Genomic DNA, 19,453 nt, shown 5'->3' on the forward strand with positions numbered 1-19,453 from the left:
CTACCATACCTCTGTGTCACCTACTATGATGATTCATTCTTCACCTGCAATGCTGGTAAATATTATTTTTCTACATTTAGTAATTATATATGTACCTGTACACATATATGGGTCGATAATTTTTTATTGTATTTTTGTAGGAGGGGAAAAATACCTAGATAAGTCGGAATTTGGGATAAGTCGGCAAGGCTAGAGCCCCATATGTGCCGAGTTATCGAGGGTTTACTGTACTAGTTTTCCTAATCATTTATCAATACTCACATATCCTCAGTTGATACAAAATTTGCTTTGTTGCATCGACGTGCATTTGGCCCCTGAAACGTACGTGTTGGGAGCAGATGTGGGTATGGAAAAGCTGATGATTCCATTATTGTTTTAACAACTAATGGATTCACATCTGATGTTGAACTCTTTCTGTGAAAATTTAAATAATAAATTAGAGAATACTAAAAGTTCATTTGTAATTCTTTTTTAGGTTTAATGCACAATTTCTTATTAGATAAAATAAGTTACCAAATAATCTTTCTAAGCTTATTCAATTAATCCTTTATATGTAATAACATCAATGAATATATCTGAAATTCTGCCAATTCCCACAAATTTATCATGTCATTTCCTTTATTCACTACACTGTTGTTTCCCCAAAACCCAATACCTGTACTATCTGTAATCATCATAACCCCAAATTTAATAATGTTAGCCCTTTCAGTGTTAATTCGATCAATGACCGTTGATGATTAGTATCAAATTAAGTTTAAAATGCATCTGTAATATGTATCACTCTCATATACAGGTAATCTAAGTAATGCAGTCCATTACCAAATGATAAATTGGATAATCAAGAGACCTAATTTCAAGGTATCCTACGCCTACAGGGATCTTCCCTATGGAAAATAATCAGTGTTTCCTCAGGATAACCCGAGCCTCTTAAAAAAGGAGGGGGCCTTTGTCAATGCTCATGCAGTGGTTTACAGGTTTGGCTTTGATGACATCCTTGAAGAAAGGCTAAGAAGGCCACACTTCCCCTGAGGTCAGACACATAAGGCTCAATGCCCTTGACCATTATGCTGGGGATACATGCCCTGGAGGCTCCATAGATCAATAGTTTAAGAGCAAATAATGTGGTCTAACCTGGTGTGTCAACTGTAACTTATCCTAAATTACCTGCATAAAAGAAAAAGCAATGACATGACCCACCATCTAGTTTCCGAAGTTTGAAACAAATTTCCTTAAGCAAAAAGGCAAGAGCTTGTATTTTTGATAAACACATCAGACTCAGCCTGAGGTAAAGCTCACAGTACAGAAGGGCCTAAAAATATGCATCTCTTATCTCATCACAAAGTATGATTCTCATGGATAAGAATTCAAACTACTCCTCTATCATGAACCAGAGACCAGGTTCAAGAGACAAACACACCTGTATAGTATGTTAGAGGTTGAATTTATTTGGACTGTTTCACCAGTTAAATGAGACAATTCCCGTTAAGGTTCGAAAGAAATTACTTGTGTTAAGGTTTAATTAAGATTGTTTTCATTATTATTTGAAACCAGTTTGTTTCTGGGGCTTGAAATTCTGAACTCAGCGCAATTGGTTTTTATACTTCAGCACAGTCAACGTGTGAGGCGACGATGCAGGAAAAGGCAGAGCAGGTCAGAGCCTACATGCAACCACACCACTACTCCATGCTGTGACCTTCACCACCTCACCAGAGCAGAGGGAAGAAAACAGAAGCAGTAAAGGGGCTGACCACTGTAGCAGGACCAGAACTCTATGAACCCTGTTGTCCTACTACATCCTTCCACCACCCAAGATGAGTGAACTTTTCCAGACGTGGTGACAAAGACATCACTCAAAACTCTGAGAACAGCCCAAAACATTTAATGCTCATGGCAACTTGTGAGTTTATTAGTTATACAAAACATCTGTATAGAACATACGGTTGTGCCTCACTAGAAAGGTCTTTTGAAGATATTCTCTTGAAATTCCTGAAAGTTTCTAAAGATGGCTTTAGGTTGAATGGACGGAAGAATGTGTTCTTGAAGTCGCTTGCATCTGCATTCCTCTCTAGTTCTTCCTAAAAAAATAAATAAATAAATAATCAGTTAATATTTTGCACACACATATACAGGTATCCGTTGTTTAACAATGTGGTTGCATTCCTGAAGATCTAACAAACAAAATTACTGATAAACGAAGGATAACAGAGAAGCACGGATGGCGAACAAGTTCAAACAGCAGGACAGTAAACTGTGAGTACAGTACTCCCTCCTTTAAATGAGTTAGTTATAAATGGTTTCTCAGTTAAATGACTGATTTATAAAACATCACAAATAAATACATTATTGGTTAAAAAACAAGAAATGCTCAATCAGAATAATATTCTTATATGCTGTCACATTTACTGATGCTAAGCTCTAGGGTCAACCCAGCAGCAGCAGCAGCAGCAGCAGCAGCAGCAGCAGCAGCAATTAGTTATTTTTTTTTCCGGTTTCCAATTATCTACCTCATTGGGAACAACCTGGTGTTTACTATATAATTGATCCCTTCAAATTATAATGTCCTATAAAAATATTTTCCCTCAAGATTCACATACACATCACCCTATTATATAAACTTCCATCTGATATTATTGTACAGAAAAGAAAACAAAATCATACATAATACATAAAAAACACAAACACTAACTAGGTGCTGTATACAGTCTTCAGCCATGTTGCCAAGAGATGAGATGCCAAAGCACATGAGTGAAGATGTAGTCAGTAACTGGACGTGTTGAACCATCTGACATTGTAGAATTTTTAGTTGGGTCGTGGAAAACTCTGCTATCAAAATTTCTACCCAGATGGTTCCGGGAGATGAATCCTCCTCCTGCAAATAAATATTATTGTGGTGCAGCTCACATATGTCATCTAATCCTGGTAAATATGAGATCAATCCTTTGATAGAGTAAATGGTCTAAGAGGTTCCTGATAAGTGGAAAATCCCAATAAGGAAAAAACCTTTCTTTGTCAATTTAAGTGTTATGTACAATAACAATTGCAATTGAAATTTATCACCATTCCAAAGCCTCACCTTATTTTCACTCGGTTGGCATGCTTCCGATTCTTTGAACTGGGATTTCTTTCCTTCTTTTTGACCAGTGTTTTGAGAAAGATGCATTCGAAGAGACTCAATTCCTTCACTGTTACCTAAGGTTTCAAAGAGCTCTGTCAAGAGCTCATTAAATTCCTTCTTGGAAATCTGAACGGCTCGATCACCCCGCATTTCTTCTTTCAGATCTAATGCATCCTCTTTATCCTCCAAGATGTTGTATTCAGGGTCAGCCTCTTCATCCTCCACTACTTCCGTACTCTCTGTCATAATATAAATAATTATATTTTTATTAAGATATTAAGTGTGTAGGCATTAGATAATCAAATAATAACTAGACGGTGCGATAAAGTGCCTAAGAAATAACTCAACCCCTACGCCCCAGTTGACGTTCCGGAATGCATGCCTTTTCTCAGCATTGTTTGAATGCCCAGCGCGGGTTATCAGGTTCCAGTGTGACTATTTGCACGTCATGCCACACACTCGGCCACAGGGAAGCTTCCTGAACGTAAGTACCTACTTTTGTTTGTTTAATGTTCATTGTTGTCCATTTTATCATTTTATATCAAAGTAATATTGCTAAAAGTAGTGTACAGTAGTTGTATTGAAGTGTAGTATTACTGGAAAATAATGCTATGATTATGTTAAAATGTATTTATTTGTGGAATTATTATTCCGATAATTATTTATATGCATTACTTGCTCTGCCAAACACAAAGACAGCCAGACAGCAAGGCAACCTGGCAACAGACTGTGTGTGTGTAGCGGAGCACTTTATATGAAAATATTGCAATAAAATATTCCAAATGAATTATTTATTGAAAATAAGTATTATGATCAGTAAATATATGCATTACTGGCCATCCCGGACACAAAGACAAGCAGAAAATGGCCGATAAGTGCGTAGTGACCCCACTGCTGCCCCAGGGAAGTTTCTAGAGGGTCAATATATAGTTTTTCTTACTTCTTTTTTATTGTTTTATCATTTAAAAAGGTTAAAAAAATATTTTGGAAAATTTTATTTTTCTTGATTTACCCTGTGTGGGGGATACAGCCAGTGGCACCCTAGCCCGGGGCATAGGGGTTAAATAATAGAGTGATTAAAGAAGAGATAAATGAATCACAAACACTGCGTAAACAACGACACACAGCAAGAAAAATTCGTGCCACACATCGGGTGGTGCTGGACTATGGAGGTTCAACCTATAGTTCATTAATCATCCAACTGTGACTTCTTTTAAGTAAACTGATTAAAAAATACCTACAAGGAGGGTTAGACAAACAGTTCGCCTCACATACATGTTCAGTTGTATACGCTAACAGAAAGACATGAAGATAAGGGCTGAGAGACATGGTGTGGTTTCTGAGGATGGATGTGATGCTGCTTGTCATGAAAGGGGAACACCAGCGGACAACACATTCCGTTACTGTATTAAGATAGACTGAATGACCGTCAATGATGAAAGAGTCTCTTTGATCTTGAATACTGTTAACAGTCTTGCATTATTCTGTATATGCAAAGATGAGGCCTAACGATTCATACTTAGAGGATGAATGAAGTCGATGAGGAAACTCTTCCAGTCTTCATTATCAACCTCAGTTTCGTACATGTCCTTCGTCACATCAGGAGGTTTGAATGCCATTTCTAAGCACTCTAGAGGAGTTTCTGTCAATGGCAACTTTGATCGCGTTCTCTGACTCACAACCTCCTGAAAAGCAAAATAAAACTGAAATTAGTATGTATTGCATTATGTAGGGTAAGGATCTGAATACGACCATATGGATAGTTCTACGTAAACAAATTTCACCTGTGCGTGTCAGGATTCAAACCTAGACCACCAAGGCTAGTAGTCAGAGAGCTATCCACTGTACCACGATGGGTTAAAAAGCTACCCCTCACTTGGATAGTTCTACTTGATATCTTAGCACTGTAGCTATACTCTCCTGTCACCTCTACACATGTCTTTGCCATTCTCCTCATCATTTTACCACATTTTCTGAGGATTACGTGTTCTTTGCTCCATTTTACACCAATGGAGCACCAGTGTAAAAATAAAAAACACATCCAGTTTATGTGCTCGAGTGATGCCACCTTTACCCAGTAGCCTCTTCTCATTAATATCAATTCTCTTAGTAAGATAACATTGATCCAACCTTGGACAAGCAAACAAGGGACTCTAATAAATTAAGAAATTAACAGAAAATACAGGACTTAATACCAAACCTCTACCCTGTCATAACAGACTTTCACAGTCAGGAAATTCAAATCCTTCCCAGAGACTCAAACACAGAGCTAGTTGACTTGCATGAGTGAGGAAACATTTCTATTAGCGGTTTTCTTTTATCACACAAAGTAGGTTCAAATTTGTAACTAACCTCTTTTGGTGGTTCTTTATCAAAATTTAGTATCCTTTGAACATTCTTCTTCTGGACACTTGGAGTTTTGAAGGCCAATAATCTTTGATTCGCTGGGGTACTCCTGGTAAAGAAATTGACACTTGCCATGAAGGAAAGAGAGCTAGGTCAACCTAACATAATCTCACATTACCCAACCCACTGAAAATCTTGGAGTGAGCAATTTAATTTCAAATGGACCAAAGCACAGACTTAGGCCCCTTATGCTATGAAAAAACAAATAATTCTCTAATTAATTTCAGATATCAGGTTACTGTGAAACTTTTACTACAAGGACACTATAAGCAGATACTTATGTCAATGATAAACAAAAACATTGCAAATCTTAAATTATTTTTCTCAACTGAAACAAAACAGACAACTTATCAGAGTCGGTTATTAAGACACAATATGTAAGGCAGTAAACACAAGTAACATGTTCACCTGGAAGACAGTGGTGTGTTGAGAGACTGACGCGACCCGGGATTTGATGACATACGAGAGGTTGAGGGAGTGCATGGGGTTGTAGGTGATCCATTCTCACTACCAAATCCAGTAGACACTAAGCTCTCATCATCACTGTGCAACTGAAAGGGTAACAGTAGAATGACATTATATTAAGCCTTTCACTTCGAGATACCTTACAATCCATGAATCCATCTAAAGTATTCTACACTATGGTCAATTATTTATGGAATGCATTTTAACACATTGCAGCCTAATGACTACACTTCAACACTGCAAAAATATATTAAAATTCTTCAATGGTGAAAATAATGATTGGAAAATTATAGAGGATTAAGTCTGTTGCATAGACCCAAAGATGGTAGAGTTTATACTGTGTTGGGAGGAATGTAGTGCAAAAAGAGAGAGCATTACATGTATACATAGTGATTATGTAAGGGTTTATTGTACTGTGTAAATATAACTTTTCAGTTCAGGGTTTTGACAATAATACAGATAGTTGAATTTATCCCAACTCCCTATTTCCCAAGAAAAATTTATTTCAATCCATTGTAAAGGAATAACCATGGCCTCTTTTTGCTATCTAATCTTAACCCCATCACTGTGGGGATACCACTTTCATAAATTTATTTGGCTAACACCAAATGATTTTATTCTGTATAAAGGTGACCCCATAATGAATGGGTTACGACTGACCAACAGACCACTGTGTCTAACTAAAGCTACTCAAGATTTACTCACGTGTTCATCAGCATCAGGTCTGTATTCTTCATCCTCATCTTCATCAGGGAAATCTGTTGTCACAAGTGCACGCGTCTCAGGATTAAGGAGAGTGCTACCACCAGCACTGCTGTTTGAGAGACCTGCCCAAATATTTCCACTGCCAACTCCTGCTGCTTGCTGTTCCATAAGTTCCCTATAAGTTTTAAATGTATATCAATAAATGAATGCTATTGACTACAATTATTCTGACTATGGTAAGTACTGTATATCAACTTAAGAAGAGGATTTAACTCTTAAATGATGGTGGGCTGTATCAAATGGGACCTTCTATACCAGCTCTAAATAAACTAGTTCAGTTTCAAAATTATCTGAAACACCCTAAGTTGAACATTACATATTACAATGAGGACTATTTCGTTTTCATGAATATTTGAATACATATATGTTGTTCTATGTGTTTTCCTGCTGATCAAAAAAGACAACATGAGGCTGGTTGTAGAAGGGGAACACCATAGAGTAACACATCACAAAAAAAAACATTAATAAATTATATGAGGTGAAGGCAGAGGCTGTATTTGCTCTAGGTTCTGGCCACTCAGGCTCAGAATGGGAAAACGACTTGTAAGTGAAGAAAAAAAATCCCCCAAACAAGTTCTTACTTTGTTTTAGCCCTTGTCAGAGTTGGCTCATATACAGCAGGCGTTTCAGCGCCTTTACCATGTATACTCAAGACCGAGTTACGAACCATAGCCAACACATTCTCATCTGTCATCACGTTCTGCAAAAGGAAATAAATACATAAGAGTGTAGCTTATGCAGTACATGTACACCACTAAATTTTAGTTCTGGAATTATAGGTTTAGGTTCTAACAACACACAAACCTATGAGCATACAGTATATTACACCTGGAGATTATATCCTATTAACAAACTCCATATAAAAAAATGAATTAAGAAAATTTTGGATTTCAAAATTGCCACAAGAAGGTAGCCAGGTGTAGGCCAAGAACGACATGGGGTGAGGTTGCAAGAATTGATATTAGAGTTAGGAACCTGACAAGAGTGACTGTAAAAGACTGAACAGCATGGAGAGCTATCATCTTTATCCACTAAACACTAATTCTATTTATGCCAAGTGCCATTTTCCTCTATATCTCCTTAGGGGTCATTTGTCCCTAGGGCCATATCTTTATCGAGGCCCAATCTTCCTTGGGGCCATATTTCCCAGAGGCCATATCTTCCTAGGGGCCATACATCCCTAGGAGGCATTTACCCCCAGGGCCATATCTTCCTAGGGGTCATATATCCCCAAGAGCCATATCTTCCTAGGGGCCATATCTCCCTAGAGGCCATACCTCCCCAGGAATTAAAAGGTTAATAACTGAGATTGGACTGAGTGACACAAGATTTATAACCAGATTGAATGATGGGAGTGATACTGTAGTCTGGGCTCAGTTATAAACAAGGATTACAACATCGGGGGGTGAAAAATGAGGACACACCTTGACTTTCTTGAGAAAAAAAAGTCTTTAACACAGACTGCTCAGTTGATCACTCTGTCAGGTGATTTGATTTGATTTTTTTTTTTACGGGGATTAGCCCACCCGGGCACAGGTCACTGACCCACATCAGGGCCTGGGGGGCGAAAATATGATAATGATTATTTATAACTATTATTATTATTATAATAATTAAAAAAATAATGACAAAATACCTGTACTAAAAATAAAAATAATATAGGTACTCAAGATAATAATAATAACCATAAATAAATACTAAAACGAGAAAAATAAATCAAGAATGAGAAACGATATACAGTACATTATGTATGTTATGTTGACAAAGTAGGAGAAACAATTGAGACCCAGCAATAGTGTGTAAACGAGGCAGAAAGTCAGATCAGCAACCTGGGACTTGGTCACAATTTTCGTGATGCCATATGGCAGCAGGGACTACCATTAGACAACACATTATGCTTCCAATATCTTCTCAGGTGGTAGGACCTCCCTGTTTGATAGCTGCCTGCTACCTACTACCTACATTGATAAAAGAACTGATACTGTGACCTTCTCTGACCTTCAGTTGCAGTCATTTTTTATGATATTTTGTGTTCTACACTTCATATAATGATATAAGGAGATAGAATACTATTAACTTCACACAACAGTTTGAATTTTGTCACAGAACTCAATTTTGGTGATGCTTGCTTCATCTAGTGATATAAGGTACTGTACTGTGCAGTATACTGCATAGTCATGTGATGATTCCTAAAGATAACCATACCAATACAAGTTCAGTTCCTGACGATGTTTTGACCCTGATCACACAAACTTGAATTTGGATATCTGATACACTCAAACACACACATTTCAGTTTTATCAGTTAATAATAAAAATCTGGTTAGTTTTATCACAACAACAGCCTCAATACACAAGTTATGCTCTGAATCTGACACAGAATCAGTTTCATTATGGCACAGTATTTGTAGCCTCAAAATTGTTAAGCCCAAGAAGATTTGTTTAGTCTGTGATCTTTAACTCTGACAAAGAAACTTGTATTTAAGGATTCTTGTTTTTTGTCTAATGATACTTTATTTATTTATTGACAGAGATTAGTTAAGTAGTTTTGTAAACACACCTTGAACAAACTTGATGATGATGATGATGATGATGATGATACCAAGTTTCCCTCTATCAGTTCGGGAAGACAATATAAATCAGAATGAGAAATACCTTAATGATATTTTTCACATGGATGGCTGTAAGGTGTGTCCGCTCTGCCTTCTCTTCAAAGACTTCATCAACGCCAGATTTGATCAGCTCTATGACTTCCTGTGGTACATCTCCTTCACCTTCGCCACGTCTGAGAAATCAAAGAATCATATAAAAAAGCCAACAGAATTCATTATTCACTGACGTTGTGATAACTTTTGTCTTATCCTGCTGACAACTTTGAGATGGAAGTATGCCTCTGGACTGACATACATCTGTGACTGTCAACTTATATAGTGCATATCTTTTCAGAGTATTACAGTACTATATGCATAATATGCATTACCAGTTGCTGATAGTATATGTGAGTTGAGAGACTTTTTGTCCACGTCTGAACAAACCGATGGATGGACAAATACAAATTAAATTCCTATCAATTTTGAGGACAGAAAATTTAAAAATATCTGGCAGGTGTTTGTGTAAATGACTGAATCAGGAATTTTAAAAGTACAAGAGTAAAATGTATTTTTTCTTCTTATAAAAAAAATGGGGGGTTCAACATCTATTCCACAAACCCATAATTCTTCTGTAAATATATGACACACTTCTGTAAAGTTTTTCATAAGCAGCACCTATGGAACCAGGGTGTTACTGTTTAATAATAATAATAATAATAATAATACAGGTTGACAATCCTTTATCCGAAATCCTTGGGGCCAGAGGCATTTTGGTTTTTGGAATTTTTCGGTTTTCAGAATGGTTTGGGTTGTTTTGTTTTTTTAATGTGTATTAGCCCACCTGGGCATAGATCACTGACCCACATTGGGGCTTGGGGGTCGAAAATATAATAAAAATTATTAATAATAATAATAATAATAATAATAATAATAATAATAATAATTATAAACACAACAAAAATGAAAAAAAAAATCAAGAGTGAGAAACAATATACTGTATGTATGTTGTGTTGTCAATAGTAAGAGAAACAATTGAGACCCTGCAATTGTGTGCAAATGAGGCAGAAAGTCTTATCAGCAACCTGGAACTCGGTCACAATTTTTGTGATGCCATATGGCAGCAGGGTCTACCATAAAACAACACATTATGCTTCCAATATCTTCCAAGGCGGTAGTACCTCCCTGTTTGATAGCTGCCTTACTCCAACCTGACCTTGTTCACCTGAAACATCACACTCGCTGCAGCAACACTTTTTCACATAACACTATTCTCTTGCATACATGACAAGATCTCTGGGTATATTTCTTAACCTGTGTTGAGGGCAGCAAACTTGGGATACAGGTCATTTTAGCCTTCAGAACCTTAAAAATCAAACTCGTAGATCCACGTTATAGGCCGCTCAAAGAAAGCCACTCACAGACATAGATCTACGAATTAACACCAGTACGGGGTTAAAGGGCATGAGTGTGGGACTTCAGTCAAGCCTGGGGCCAGAGTGGCTTTACTTCAGGTGCTTGATGTTACTCCACTGACCTATACAGACTTCATATGATACCCCCCTCCTGTTTTCCCATGACCTGACCTAAGAAAAGTGACTGAGTTAATCCCCTAGCCATAATTTATGGTCCCAATTTCACAAAATATCAACTGCTATTCAATTGTTCTATGCTGACACCCAGCTATTTAACAAAAACTGATACGGGCACTCACGCTTTTTTCTTTGTTTTGGCTGGAGATACCATCCCTTTTCTCTTTTTTGGCTTCTCTTCTTGAGCTACAATAGTGAGACCATCCGGCTCTTCATCACTAGTTTCTGAATATAGTTGATTGGTGCTATAAGCTTCTTTTGCTGATGACTTGTGAAACTTTATCCTTTTAGTTCCAGAATCTGTAAATTGGAAAAAAAAAAGGAGTCATGCTTAAATGCCCAAGATTTATCTGAGTTTATCCACAGAGCAAAGAAGTTAACCTTGTCATGAGGAACATCTTTGACAGATAAGATTTGAAAATAATAAACTATAGTTGTAATAACTTGAGATGTAATAAGGTTAAGAAATTTTAGTGTTTATATAGTAAGGAGTAATAGGTATGTGAAGACTGAAGATAAGAATGGCTGTAAATAGATGTGCTGAATATCACAGCCAAGTTGGAGAGAGGTAGTTGAGGGTTTGGGCTTATGCAGAGAGCCCTGGTGTTCGCAGGGGGTGAGAAAATGTTAGTCAAAATTTTAGTATGTACGAAACAAAATATGACTAAAAGCTAAAGGAGTGAACACATCCGAGGAAAATTAAATTTACTGTACTGTATAGCTCTCCATGAATCAGAAGACTGGTATAAAATTTTAATAAATTATAATAAAATAAAAAAAAATACTAACCCACTTTCTGCTGACATTGTTTATCAGGAGATGAAGCATTACATCTACTCCTCTTTCTTGGTGAGGTCTTCTTGCGTGAGCTTTTTCCTGGAGTGCTGGATGCACTCGCGTTTATTACTTGAGAGCCAAAGTCTAATTTTCTTTGTTTCTTTGGCGTTTTGTGAGTATGCTGTGCAGCATTCTTTTTAAAAGATGGTCTCTCGCAGCTGAAAAGACAAAGAAATTTTAATTCAAAAGCCTGATACAGTTTACAGCTGGCCCTCACTTTATTCAGGGATTACGTTACAAAAGAGGTTTGCATAAAGCTATCTAACATAGAGAACCACTTAATGATTTTATCTAACTGAGAAACATTTCTTGACCTCTATTGAGTGACCCCCCCTTCCCCCCCCAAAAAAATCCTACACTGTATCTAAACTCCAATGAAAAATCCCCTTCTAAAATAAAATAATTAGCTGACAGTATACTACACCATAATAATAAAAGAAATAAAACAGGTACTGTATAGTTACTGTATTGACAAGAATACTTACCTCCAATCACCTGTCACCAGATAGTTGTCCTTTTTTTTTTTTTTTTGTATTTTCTACTTAAAAATTTCCTTGCAGTTACTTATCTCCTCATGTTTTGACTGTCTGTATTCCTTTTTAATTTTTTTTTAAGTTCTTTATAAATATTAACTAACTACAATAACCAAATTTCTTCTATCCATTTTACATACAGTAATTCCACAGGTGGTAGAGGAAACACACATGCCTCCCACTACTGTACTGTGTTTTGGGTTTCATCCCAGGCCTAGGTCAGAAGTGAGAAGGGTGTTAACTAGTGTGACCCTTCCATGCATTGCATATTTTCTCTGGTTACTGTACTCTGGATCCCTGGTACTAACACAACACTGGACAATAAAGGTTGTAACAAAGAACAGACTGACTGCCCAAATGGCAATTATGCTGATATATATATATATATATATATATATATATATATATATATATATATATATATATATATATATATATATATATATATATATATATATATATATATATATATATATATATATATATATATATATATATATATATATATATATATATATATATTACTGTATAGACATAGTAAAGGACTACAGGGCTCTACAATTTCTTAAGATTTAACTACAATTTCTTAAGTTTTAGAATGACCTACTGTACAGTCTGTCACTGAGTAGGTGTTAGTATAGATTCCCAAGTTCTTGACAACATAAAACAGTACCATACTTTACTTCATAAAACAAGAGGTGGGGCACTAACCTTGCATTAAGAAAATGTAGTTCCTTGAGTAATCCTTCAGTAGGAAAATCTTCTCGATCTGAGTCCTCAAATTCTGTCTCAGTGGTTTCCCTCCTAATCCGCAATGGTGGCAAATCTTCAGAATCCTCGTCCTCCCCTTCAGTTTTTGTATCATGGTCTTTGTCTTCACAATCATCATCACTTCCACCATCTTGAGGCGAAGATGTAGTGCTTATGCTTGCAGGTTTACATTCAGGTGGTCTCTGCACACTACAATATCTCACTACCAGTCTTTACAGTAACCTTTGAAATTTCACACTTACTGCCACACCTCGAGACACTGTCATCTTTATTCTTGTCAGACTTTGTTTTCTCAACACTTGACTTGGATATTTCTTTTGTCACTTCTACTGAAATGTTCTGTTCAGTATCTCTTGTAATCTTATGTTTAGCTCTCTCTTCACATTTTTTACTGAGAGATGTTTTAGGTGAACTTTCTCTGAATCTTTTTGATAAAAGTCTCAGCTTTTTATCACAAATCATTGACTTTCCTGAAGGACCTTCTTTACTTCTATTACAAATATTTTCAGAGCATAACTCTTCACTTAAATCCAATGGTTCTTCGTCCTCAGCTAACCCCAGTTCATTTATTTTAACGTTACTCTCATTATTTACATCTCCCTTTGAGTTCTCATCCTCCAATCGAAGCTTTCCTTGACTTCCTTCATTTGGAACTTTTTATCTAAATCCCTGGGTTCTGTCTCACCTTCCTCCATGTCTTTATGATCTTCCTTTTTTCTCTCACTTTCTATATTTTTTAAATATTTGTCGAGTCTTCATCAATTTCTGCCATATTCTATTTGCAGCTTACAGGATAATCTGCATACCTCTCACCACACCTTTCTACACCTGTGAATAAAATAAATAGTCAATTTCTGTAATAGCTAATCCCTGTACTTGTACCTTAAACTCTGTACAGGTACTGTATTTCTGAAAAAGTACTGTTGCTACCGTATCTAATCTCGGCCATTTTGACAAGGGTAGGTTACCGGTATATGCTGTACTGTAGTAAGTGCTATACCGTGCATGAATTTAACCATGCACAAGTAAACCATTCATCAGCTGCTATACAGTACTGTATTTTTCCCAACCCAAGTTACTTCACACAGTACATTTTGTTGTCATCCCTTAAGACAAGTGAAAAAAATTAGGCCAAAGCTAATTGTATGTATAAATCTCATTACTTCGTCTCTTGTGATGGCTGAGAATTGAATGATTCTCGAGTAACCTATCTAAGCTACCCTTGAGCGAGAGACAACGTGAAGAATGCAAATCCCAGGAATCGCAAGAGACAACATATATAGCAAGTAATACAGGGTATTGAGTTCCCTGGTAGCTATCCACATCACAAAGTACTGTAGTGTGTTAAGGAAGAAAATGTCAAAGAATAAAAATGACCTGATTAGAAATTTGGGTATTATTGCAGTTTCAGACAATACATGGCTAATTGTGTTAACCATCCCCAACCTTTCGATCTCCTTATTTGGAGTATTTCTAACCCCATCAGGGGCAAGAATAATAATTTTGGAAATAAATTTTAAAGTTGTCGGGTGGACATCAGAGCCTGACCTCCAGCCTGTCCCTGGCCCCTCGACTTTTAATTAAGGTATTGTACCGATTTGGGGTTAGGTTAGGTTTCGTTACCTTTGGGGGCAGGGGAAATACATGGCCGACTGTTTTAACCATCCCCAATCTTTAGATCTACTTATTTGGAGTATTTCTCTTACCCCATTTCTCCAGGGGGCAAAGAATAATGTCAGAAATGAATTGAATTTAAGTTTTTCCATGCTTTTTTTGGGGGGGATATAACTCTAAACGGGTACTTTCTCCTGGAAATGAGGTCAAATTCAACAAATCACACCAAAATACACAGGATAAACTAATCTCTAAACTACTAGGGCATATTGGCCGAAAGCGCAATTTTACCGAAATTTCTAATTCCTCCGCATAATTTTTTTATATTCACAAGGTAAGAAAAACAATGTTCTTTTATTTAAAATTTGCATAAAGCAGCTCTATCCCATGAGTCTGACATAAGAAATATGGTAAAATTATCAACTCGGTCATGCACATATTTTCTGAAGGTCAGAATTTGTCAAATTACTGTACATCTAAAAACCATTGGATAAACATAATTTCAACCTAAACTAACCCAAACCTAAATTCGCTGCATGAACGAAACAATAATAATACAAAAAATTCTACCAAAATTGGTATTACATTAGTTTCGATGATATTATTTTACTTTTCAACATAGGGCGCCCTAAAGTCATAAGCTGCTGAAACATTGAGATCTCCCTATTCCGAGCATTTTGAACCCCATATATACCCGGCGGAAATGGTTTACAGCGACACAATTGAATTTAATTGATTTTACGTAGTTTTCAGTCTTCATCTGTGAAGAGATGTTATCGGCGCATCATGCATGCACAATATTGACTGACAGTCATCCAGTCATGACCAATGATATATCGATATCACCACGATTTTTTTTCGTCCAATCACATTTGATTTTGTTCAAAGGAAGCATCCTGGGCACGGATTTTAATTTCGTTGACTAGTCTCACAATGGTCGTGGTGGAGGTCGGTTGTCATTTGTGTGCCCCTACAATTATTTTAAGTTTATTGCCGAGTTTTACGGAAAAGATGATCATTCTATCCAATTCTTATACGTCCCCGTTCCTCCTACTTCTAACTAACGTATTGTACTTTCGAACATGTCGAGCCCCAAAGTTTTAAACTACTGAAACAATTTGTTAGGTTAAGCTAAGCCTACCGGGGTCTGCTAGGGGTTGGGTTAGGTTATGTTGGGTTAGGTTTTGTTAGGTTAGATGACTTGCGTTATCGTTTTCTCGCCCAACCAAAATCCCCAATATCCCAGGCTCTCCCATTTTGCTGGGGGGGGGGGCAAAACCGAGCAATTTCAGCCAAAAATGAAGGTCAGATCCGTTGAACACACCAAAATACACTGGAAAAACATATTGGTCAGCCCCTAGGGATTTACGTCCTAAAGTAAAAAGAATACAATTTCGGTGATGCGGGGAATATTAGGAACTAGATTTAAGTTAGTTTAGATTAAGTTTGGTTAGATATCCAAACTATTTTTTTCCGATGGGTCTTTTGGTGTTATGAACGATTTGGACCTTCATATTTGTCAGTAACTACATAGTTTGTATATCTAAATACAAGGATTCCAGAAACTAAAATTTTACCTAAATTATGTACTGTAATTTGGTCTTGTTGACAGTGATAAATAACATGTAATAAGGTAAAGGTAACACATTAAAGGTTGTCCGTACTGGCATACCTAACAACAATAATTATAGCCGTGTTATTCATTATATACTTAATACTAAATACCTTTGAAGCTTGAGAAAGAGATGTAACTGTGACAACCATGATATAGGTGACCTGTCCCAGCTCCAAGTGCCCTTTAAAATGTAAACACTGAATGACTAGTTCAATGGTTCTCAAACTATTTGTGCCAAGAGCATTTTTATTACTTTATGATGGGGTGTTGGTTATACTTATAATGGAAATCAATCAATACAGGCAATGATTTATATACTTAGATATTGTAGCGTTACTTCACTCCTATATATAAGTGACTTGTTTACATGGTATATACTGTACTTGTGGGGCAATATTTAATGTGGCTGGTTTTTTTTTCAGATATTATTGCTAGTGGCTCCTTTGTGTTCATAATTATTCAAAGTACATAAACTTAAAATCTTGTATCCCTTTATGCTGACAAATTAGTTTGCTTGCACTACAAACCCACCCCCAGAAATGTATGGTGAAATACATTATAATGGAATTTAAGTTAAAAAAAGTAGTATACGAATATTTAATTTTATTATAAGAAGTGTCAGACAAACACAAACACAGCTATTTCTTAACACATGAAGTAAGCATTCAGATGTTTCAGTTGTGGAGGAGAGCTGCGTGGTTTGAATGAATCCTGGGTGAAGTGTTGGATGCATAGAACAAAACTCCTGTTGAGTCAATCAATCAATAAAGGCTAGTGACAGGATCACACTAGTGAGCGAGGAGGAGAAATGGGAAGTTATTCGGCAGGCAAAATTTTTTGCAAGAAGCGAGGCATTGCGGAGTGTATTCATTCACCCACATCAGGCCGCATTTACCTACTTGTGGGCCCCAGGCCAAACTCACCTGTGGGCTTGTAGTGGATTCCTCCCCTACAAACGCTGTTTGTCGCTGAGTAGCCGATCCCGCGAATTCCCCAGTGTATGCCTCGTGGTCTGGGTCAACCAGAACCGCCTTACATGACGAAGATCAACTACTAAGCCACGCCTACCTCCGCTATTTAAGACCTGACCTCGTGGTGACCTACCTCTCTCTCTTCTTCTAGCTACAGCCGCAGCAACCAACACCACCTCCTCCGCCGCTGCCTGGCGGCCCTCGCTCCCGCCGGCGAGCATGGCGACCCACAAGCTGTCCTCCTCTGAGCATCCTCACCAACCAGCTCTCTCTACATCACGCTGCCACTTCCCAGCACCAAGCTGCATTGTACATCCAATACAACATGTATACAGAGAGCACATCGTGAGTTTCCTTTCTCCATCCCATCCTGAGTGTGAACCCAAACATCCCATACCCCACAGGCTCCCAAAGGTGGGCCCAATGGGCCCCATACTCCGGTCCCTATACTTATGGTTGTGAATATATTATATAATGAAATACTCGGTGTACACTTGAAACAAGGTTATACGCTGGCACGCTGCGCGCTGAAATTAGTTTCAGTAGGGCCCCAGATACCGGTGGGCCCTAGGCCAATGGCCTACTTGGCCTATTGGTAAATCCGGCCTGCCCACATCACACGGTAATGTAGATGGAACAGCACAAGAAGCTCCTGCAGGACTTGAAGCAGAAGAGGGAGGAGTCGAGGAGGAACGAGGACGGGTGGACGTGGGTTATATTCAGGGAGAGGTTAGTGGAAGCAAGTGTGCCGATACAGAGCCAGGGGGCAGCAGCGCACCCTCCACCAGGGAAGTGGCACCTGCTCCGCCTATCAGCCTGGAGTAGACGAGCGCCTTGTAAACAATCACATTTCTAACCACACCCTGCAAAATACAGTGTACTTAGCAAATGCTGCAGCTTCTGAGAAGGGGGGATTACTACTAAGAACAGAGACGTTACCGAGAACAAATCAAAGGAACTTGAGAGCCTTAATAGACAACGCAGCGATGCTCAATCCTAGCCACTTCCATATCATGGGGGACTTAACTATGGCTTCACCCCAGTAACCTTCCTTTGAGGCCTTTTTCGGCGAGCACCGTTATAATGGCCAGTGGATTTGCTAGTTGGAAGGCCTTCTCCAAGCCGAGGAAGACCACCAAAGCTGATTTATTGTCCACTGTGCTGAGTATCTCGGCAATTTTGTTGCTTGTGCCGGTGTTCTCGGTGTAAGCAAAAATGTGAAGGTGTGGGCTGCCGACTTTCCACTTGAGTCTGTTGAGAGCCATTCTTTCTCCCGTCTTCTCTATGCAGCTGAGGAAGGGAGCGGGCCTTGGTTTGTCTGGTTCTCTGGGCTTCGGAATGGGCTGTATATCTGCCTTCTTCCATTCCGGTGGTAGTCTCTGTGCTATCCACGAAGCGTCGATGACTTGCAGCAAAGCCTCGTGCCTGGCTTCTCCGGCATGGGAAAGCATGGAGTAGGTAATTCTGTCGGCAACTGGTGCTGTGTCCTTACAACGTTTTATCGACTTCTGGAGTTCTTGCTGGTTGAAGGGTCTGTCGGTGTCATCTTCAACAGTTATCAAATTTCTCTTTGTTTGTCTATTTTCTCTGTTAGGCTCACATACATACATACAAGTAGGAGATCTCGCACTAAGAATGGAGGTAAGGGAAACTCACAATGGCGTTTTCTGTGTATATATTGTATGTACTGTACAATGCAGTGCTAGAGAGTTGCTGTGTGGTGAGGAGGTTGTTGAGAGGTCTTGTTAGTTTGAGAGCGTTGAGTAGAATGACCTTCACGGCCAGGCTGGGGAGTATTTATATAATTCTGCGGGATAAGGTTGAGTGAAGTGAGCGGCGCTGCTGATTGGCTGAGGTGAAGGCGGTAACGGGTCAATTACCGCGCAGGTGTAGGGGAGAGTATCCACTATAACATAAATAAGTAATGATTGTAAGAGATAGTTTAGGAGGAGTCAACTTTTGACCTTGACTGTACACAGACTGGATTATTTACACAAGAATACTGTGTAGTACACCATACATGCCTCATTTTTTATGAACCAATGATATAACTTATGCCGAGATAGTTACAATATTCCTAGTGTTTTCGATATGAATGTATAATTTTTTGTTTGTGTGATGAATATGAATTAATAACTAAAGAATAAAGTAATCACACTCTATCTTCTTGTAGGTTGACTCA

At 38.0% G+C, this 19,453-nt stretch overlaps 1 protein-coding gene across 1 annotated transcript in view; it reads right to left on the minus strand.

The window, feature by feature from the left end:
• Nucleotides 1-16,516, minus strand: part of LOC121863582 — a 29,069-nt gene extending 12,553 nt beyond the window's left edge. The window contains exons 1-14 of the mRNA XM_042362299.1: nucleotides 16,411-16,516; nucleotides 13,012-13,899; nucleotides 11,720-11,925; nucleotides 11,053-11,230; nucleotides 9,406-9,535; nucleotides 7,333-7,451; nucleotides 6,692-6,866; nucleotides 5,930-6,072; nucleotides 5,468-5,570; nucleotides 4,635-4,800; nucleotides 3,074-3,354; nucleotides 2,687-2,869; nucleotides 1,939-2,075; nucleotides 262-414 (exon numbers count right to left, since the gene is read on the minus strand). Coding sequence (XP_042218233.1) covers nucleotides 262-414; nucleotides 1,939-2,075; nucleotides 2,687-2,869; nucleotides 3,074-3,354; nucleotides 4,635-4,800; nucleotides 5,468-5,570; nucleotides 5,930-6,072; nucleotides 6,692-6,866; nucleotides 7,333-7,451; nucleotides 9,406-9,535; nucleotides 11,053-11,084 — 1,622 coding nt within the window. The 5' untranslated portion in view covers nucleotides 11,085-11,230; nucleotides 11,720-11,925; nucleotides 13,012-13,899; nucleotides 16,411-16,516. The remainder of the gene's footprint in view (nucleotides 1-261; nucleotides 415-1,938; nucleotides 2,076-2,686; nucleotides 2,870-3,073; nucleotides 3,355-4,634; nucleotides 4,801-5,467; nucleotides 5,571-5,929; nucleotides 6,073-6,691; nucleotides 6,867-7,332; nucleotides 7,452-9,405; nucleotides 9,536-11,052; nucleotides 11,231-11,719; nucleotides 11,926-13,011; nucleotides 13,900-16,410) is intronic.
• Between the last annotated feature and the right edge of the window lie 2,937 nt (nucleotides 16,517-19,453).

This window comes from Homarus americanus, unplaced genomic scaffold, assembly GCF_018991925.1.
Source record: "Homarus americanus isolate GMGI-L3 unplaced genomic scaffold, GMGI_Hamer_2.0 scaffold41366, whole genome shotgun sequence".
Lineage (NCBI taxonomy): Eukaryota > Metazoa > Arthropoda > Malacostraca > Decapoda > Nephropidae > Homarus > Homarus americanus.